Source organism: Pterocles gutturalis, unplaced genomic scaffold, assembly GCF_000699245.1.
Source record: "Pterocles gutturalis isolate BGI_N339 unplaced genomic scaffold, ASM69924v1 scaffold7772, whole genome shotgun sequence".
In the NCBI taxonomy this organism is placed as follows: Eukaryota; Metazoa; Chordata; class Aves; order Pterocliformes; family Pteroclidae; genus Pterocles; species Pterocles gutturalis.
The window spans coordinates 17529-24402 of NW_010107869.1; the positions used below are offsets into that span (position 1 = coordinate 17529).

Consider the following 6874-nt stretch of genomic DNA (forward strand, 5'->3'; position numbering starts at 1 on the left):
CTCTCTAGTGAAAGAAAAACCTTCCTTTAGTATTGTCTACTATCTCAAACTTTAACCTCCAAACACTGTGAAAGGAATTTAATATTCCTGTGAAATAGGGTTTGTGTGGAAGGGACAAAAAGAGAGTAATATTATATAGCTGATTCTACCTGCCTCTCAAAGCAGGAGGATCAAGACCCAATTAACCAGCCTCTCCTACTTCAGTAGCAATGTCAGCTCGTCCGTTATTGCCCTTTCACAGCCCCTCTGTATACTCTGTTGCAAGACCTTCTCTTCACACAGTCAGCTACTACTAATACTGAAAGAAAAAGAGGCAGCCTCATCAGTCACATTAGAGATTTCTGACAGTTTGAATAAAATTAAAGAAAAAAAAGACAAAACCCATATACATAATTGTAATGAACTTGTGTAGCTTGAAAATGTCACCAAAAAAAACATTCCACATTTTGGGGGGAGAAACGCAACTACTGACATCTTCAGGGTATTTTAATAAAACCTGAATAGTACCCAAACTGTTCTGTCATTCTAACATCTCGAACAGTCTCATAAGTATGAGCAAGTTAATTTTAGAGATCTCTGCAATGCATAGGATAGAGTGGAAACTTCTAAGAATCAGATGAGAGGCAGAGTAAGTTCATGAAATTCTTATACCATCAATGATAGGCTTGGCAGATTCAAAATACTTAACAGCCCAACCAGTGCCGAGAAATGGTTCTAAAATACATTAGAAGTAAAGCTCAGAACTCACGAGGAAAGTTGTACTTGAAGCAGGCTAGAGCTGCGATCATCCATTCTGCTCGGGTCTCACAGAATATGGCAACGGTACTCTTTGGGGTTAGTCCCAGGGCAGTCAGTCCACTCCCCAAGCGATTCACTTTCTCATTTACTTCTTCATAGGATAACCATCTGTAAGTTCCTAAAATTAGCTGGGGAGGAAAAAAAAGCAATTGTGATGACAAGAAGCTGCTGGTACAGCTCTACAAGAGTACAATAGTTGGTGTGTCAACACCATAAGCACATACACTGCCATTCATTAAAGAAAAAAAAATGCTTTCTTTTTTTTGAAGTAAAATAAAGAATGCATTGTATATTCTATTATTCTTTGACTACTATAAAATGGTTGTTTTATATCATAAGGTGATGATTAAGGAAAACCTCTAAGGAGACCTCCATTGTTGAGCCAAGATGCAAAGCAGCTCAAAGCCAAATCAGAATTAAGTCTAAAATTGTAAGCTTTACCTTTTTGAACACTTTCCCATTTGGTTGCATTTCATTTTCTTCACTCAGTATTTCTCTGGTCCCAAGACAGTCCTTCTTCCCAAACTTTGCTAAAGCATGGTCGAACAGCTTGTCCAAAGTGTCTGCTCCAGGAATGTTTATGTTTGCTAGTGAGTCAAGATGAGTGACAGAACGGTAGGGGCTTCCAGGTTTGTCCGAGATGGGTTTAGCTTTTAAACGTTTTGCCATAGCCTTTTTCTTCTTAGCATTGGTAAGAAAATACCATGGAATAAATACAAGCATACTGTACACAGATATTAACAAGTACACAGGCAGCAAGAGAATGGCACATACTTCTAGCCTAAGTTTCATTGCAGGCATTTAAAAAAAAGACAATCTCTTATTGTGTTCTGAACCAGGCAAGAGCAAAGCAGCAGCACAGTATGGTGGAGGAAGAAGCAACAGTAAGTGAAGCTTAGGTAGTTCTGTTTCAGAGCAGCTGCTAAAATTTTAGTAACCTTTGAGAGCCAACAGTGGACGCCTGTGGGTGAAGACCAGAGCCAAGCAGAGAGCAGGAAAAAAAAAGAAAAAAAAAGAATTAAATTAGTAATATTACAGTCAGTCCATTAGTTTTACTCCTTCTAAGAGTTCACTTCAAATGCATCAAGACAAAGGAGACTGAAGTAACTGATTCATGAGGCACGTACACTGCATGGTATAGCAGCGTACTGCTCTGAAGACAAGAGGATGCATCTTTTCCACACTTGTTTGTTGCATCCACAAATATTTACTTTCCAAAGGCTTTTCCCCACTATCTCTGTTTGAACAGCTCAGGGTTGTTGAGATCAAGTCTGTCCTTCACATCATAATATTGTGTTTAAGGCAGTGATTAATGCCAGAATTGTGTAATTATGGGAAAGGTCAACAGCTGTTTTCCTCCTAAATGTTTGTACTAGAGAGAACAGATACAGTAGATTACTGCTTTTCAGAATCTTGTAGTAACTTATATTCAGATTAAAATGTAACCTGATACAGGGTCCTCAAAAGTCTACACACTATAATCTAAAAACTATATAATATTCCAAAACTACTTTATTAACTTTGTCCCAGCAACTGAATTTTTCATCTATTACTTTTCACCTATGAATGTCAGACTCTTGGAAAAGGATTACACAGATTTGCTTTTTGCCCCTCCAAAAACTGCTTCAGTTTGTGCATTTCAGAACTCCAGGTATGGGAAATGAAATCCAATTTGAACCATTTAATCCAATTTAAAATAAAGCACAATTTGTCAAGATTTTGTCTGAATGTCAGACTTGAACCGGGCTTGAATCAAGACCGAAGGTAAGTGGGAGAAAAACAAAAGCATCCCAGCAAACCACAGCTGTGCTAACCCACTGCTCTGTAACTAGTCTGCCCTGGCACGTCAAAACAGATGGGTTCTTATCTTCATCTGGATGGCACGCAAACACAGCATGCAAACACATCGTGAACGGTACACACAGCAGGAAAAATAAAAGGTGGAGGTGTGCTAACAAAAGAGCAGTACCTGAGCCACGGGGGGTGAGTAACGCTGACTAGCTTATTGCAGAGCCCAGGCTGTCACGGACAGAATCTGATAAACAGAACGGATGGGAATAGGGACATTTTCAGGGCTGCATCAAGAATTAAAAGAATGTGGGCACACCTCAAAATGTACCTTTATTAACGTATTTGCCACCCTCAGGCGAGGAGAGAGGCTACAATTACCATTTCAGGTCAAACAAGACAACTGCTATTAATAGGTTGGTGGGTTTTTTAGTAACAATTCCAACATCTGCAGTTGTGTTGTAGCCAATACTAACAGCAATTAATAGAAAATTAAGAGATCTACAGATACTTAAAATAACATGATCATGTTATTTTTTAATTAAATCTATTGAATAAAATGACTATTGAATGATAGTATAATATACTAATGCTCAGACTTGTTCTGAAAAAAAGAGTATTCTGCCTATTTCTTTTTAAAAAAAGTGAATGCTACATTCTTTTCTAAAGGTATAGGCTTATTCTGCTCCAGGTAACCTCATCAACAGCTGCTCAGCAGCCAAACCTCATCAGAAGAGAGATCATTTTACTTCCCTAAGCTCCAGTTCTCTAAAATGAAGGTTTCCTGGTTTATATGACAAATCTTGTATGGTATTTTCATTCCAGTTAATTCAGTGCTCCAAAAGCAGCAGTTAAGCTTGTATTTAGAACAAAAGCCAGCCAGAGTGCTAAGACCACAGTAAGAAAACTTCAGTGCACGCCCCTGATTAGACACAATGCTACACGTTACAATAAACCCCCCGGAGAGCTCCGCTGCTCTTCACCTTCCAACAAATAGCACATGACCAGACACAGGGACTTGGATAAGTCAGACTTGTTGGACCAATGGAAACAATTTAATATAACGAGACAGTACTACAGGTTTTCTCCAGGCTGAGTAGTAGTTTTTTCAGAAGTAGTCCTACTGGTAAAAAGTACTGACCAATAATCAAGAACTGAGTAATTTAGAAAGGGAGGAGAGGAATGGGCTCATATTTACTTAAATTCTTTAGCCAATGTTCTGGACTGAGTAATACTATAAAAAGATAGTTACTTTAACTTTTCAATTTCATCTCCTATATGTTAATTTTATTAATTATATCTAAGCTGTTTACCAGCTTGCATAACACTGAACAACCACAAATTTTTCAGAGTATTTTCTGTGTACGTATTCTTACAACAGATACAAAGAACTGAAGATCATCTTTTCACACACTGATTTGCTTACTACTGTCTAGTTAAATCTATATTGACTAATGCTATCTATCAATATATACTTCTTGCCATTATCTCCTCTTTCCACTGCTATTTTCCACTCTTTCTTATTGCACCTGGGCAACAGTGAATTGAACTGAGGTCTCTGGGGTAAGAACTGTCCCTTTTTTTACCAGATCTAAAACGATGGGGACCTGCTCTTCTTGTCATCTAAGCACGGATGAGATGCAAATAACACAATGAATTATAGCAGTGCTGTCATGATTTAAACAGGGATTTCAAAATATCCAGTTCACAGTTTATTACTGATTATCAATACTAAGTCTTTGATAAGAATTTTCTAATGCCCCTTTTTTACGTGAGGTGATCTTCAAGCTGACTAAGCAACAAAACCCAATTCAGTGTTACTGGAACAACTTTCTAACATGCCAAAAAAACTCCTGAGAATGTTCAAAATATTGCCTGAAATAATAAAGTAATGATAAAAAGGTCTTAATGGGAAAGAATGTTTGTTTTGTCCTAAAACTGGCACCCTGCTGAAATCTCTTAACATTTGAATTTTAAGTGCGTGTATAAACACACTTCGTCCGTTCACAGCCATTTATGCTCATGTTCACATCAGCAGAAGTTAAAGGTTGCACTGCTTTCATTTTGAAATTTCAGATTCGTTTGAAATACTTTAAAAAGCATTTATAAACACAGACAGCTAATTTGTAAACATTTGTGGTAATTTAAAATGTTTCTATTTTGACAAAAATCAGTTGTAATTCTTAATGGACATCAGTTGGAAAAACTTAGCAAGTCCCAAAAAGACAAACTTGGCTTTTTCCTTTGAACATATTCATATAAAAAACTGACACGCACACACGGACACACGCAGAGGTATACTTACAAGGTATCTGACGGTGATGACTGAGTTTTTTTCAGTGTCGATTAGATCTATATTAAAACAGGAAAAAAAAGAACGTATTAGAGGTTGGGAAATTTTGCCTTGCAGAAAGGAGGAATCTTTAGAATTTCTATCCTAATGTTCCTGAAGAACAGCCTATGGATTCAGACAAAGGTGGCCCAGGCTACCCACACCAGAGGAGAGCAATGATATTATTGGAAAAGACTAAGCTTGCGAACCTCAGTGCAGAGAAAGATGAAGCCTCCCAAAAGGAGTTTCATTTTTATGGGAACCGCCCCTGTTTAAGCATGTTCTGAATAAAGCAGAAACTTAATTTTATTAAAAAAAAAATAAAAGAAAAAAGAAAAAAAGGGAGGCAAGAAAGAGCCTTTCAGATTCCACATGGACCATTTTTCTGTCTCGGGGCAGAAGCAACAAGACCTTTATCATTCTTGATGGATGAGTATCAGTAGAAACGTTAATTCAGGACTATCCATAGCATACAGTGCCCAAAAGAGTCATAAGGAACATGAACTGGAGTTTGGGTACTGAGCTCTGTGAGAGGAGAGGTTCAGAACAAAAGCATGGTTATGTATGTAGCGAGGTTTCACTGGTCCAATGACCAGTGAAAAAAAAAGATGCCCACATGTAACTATCCAGAAATGGCTTCAAAAACTCTACGGCATAATCATTCTCTTGGACTGCTTGGTTTTATACACAGGAAGCTCTGAACTGCTGTTTAGCCTAGTTATATTTTATTAGCCTTCCCCATAAGTCTAAGATTTCAATCAAGATATCAGTTTTTATGGACTGAAACTGTATTAAACATCTCTTGTAGAATTCTCCTACAAACATTTTCTCTTGAAATATGAAATACCTAAGAGGCACAATAATGCATTTGCTGTTAGTGGCACTTGTACGTGGCTGTGCAAGATTGTGATCTGTATCAGGACCATCCCAAACTCGTGCCAGATAAATATTGGTCAGATTTTAAATACAACGCATAACAGACAGACATACTGAACTTGCAGAAGTACCTCCATGCCAATTCCATTTGGTTAGAAGCCAAACTTAGCTATTCAAATTACACCTTATGCCTTCCATCTCCTGTTTAAGTTTAAGGAGACTTTACGAGAGAGGATGAGATGCAGTGTTCACATTGATGCACCAGCAAGGACACCTTCAAGGCAAGCCAAGTACATATTACTGAATTATAACAGCTGTGTTCTCAGCGAGCTTCCTCTTGCCTCACAAATATGAAAACGTAGTGCTCACATGACAAATTTCACTGTATCAAAACAATAGACTATTTAGAATATGTAATATTTTATATTGACTTACAAAGTTCATTATTTCTCTTAATTGTGCAATGTAACTAGCCTATTTAGACACTTATCTCTTTTAGAAACAGCAGAGCTTCCAGTTCTTGCTGCAGGAAATGCACGTTCCCAGAACCAGCAATCAGTGTGCATCAGGCACGACTATGGGCTAATCAAAACACCAAACCTAACAAAAATAGATGTAGCTTCTTTCCTAGAAAGCTGGGTTTTCAGCATCTCCGAAGGATTCTTCTCAGGTGAACAGGCTTCTAGCAGCTTTGACATGGTAGCTCTCTAGACTGGAGTTCATTTATCATTTGCAACGACATGTTCCAGTGTTTGCATTAGAAACGTCACTCATGAGGTAATATTTTCCCTATTACGATTATATGCTGGGTATTTACAAAAATTCTATAGTCTAAGCTTACTACAGAAAACAAACTAACCAATGCGAATGCTCATACAAGCACTGACACTATTTTACAGACTGCCACAGATGGAAGAGATGTTCTTTGAGTACAATTTGACTTTGCTATCCTCAGTTAAAGCTTCAGAGACACATAATACCCAAGGCTCTATTCTTGTCCTGCAGCCAAGGCCACAGAACAAAAGTGTGAAATCGGAGCACAGGTTCTAGAACACAAGAGACACTCCTCTCTTCTTAATT

The 6874-nt window shown here is 37.8% G+C and overlaps 1 protein-coding gene across 3 annotated transcripts in view; it reads right to left on the minus strand.

The window, feature by feature from the left end:
• Nucleotides 1-4934, minus strand: part of ACSL4 (acyl-CoA synthetase long-chain family member 4) — a 14907-nt gene extending 9973 nt beyond the window's left edge. For 2 of the 3 annotated variants that reach the window (XM_010072392.1, XM_010072393.1), the window contains exons 1-2: nt 1240-1590; nt 749-926 (exon numbers count right to left, since the gene is read on the minus strand). In XM_010072392.1, coding sequence (XP_010070694.1) covers nt 749-926; nt 1240-1590 — 529 coding nt within the window. Of the gene's footprint in view, nt 1-748; nt 927-1239; nt 1591-4891 lie in introns of those variants that run through there. The other variant, XM_010072394.1, reaches the window with a different exon arrangement.
• Between the last annotated feature and the right edge of the window lie 1940 nt (nt 4935-6874).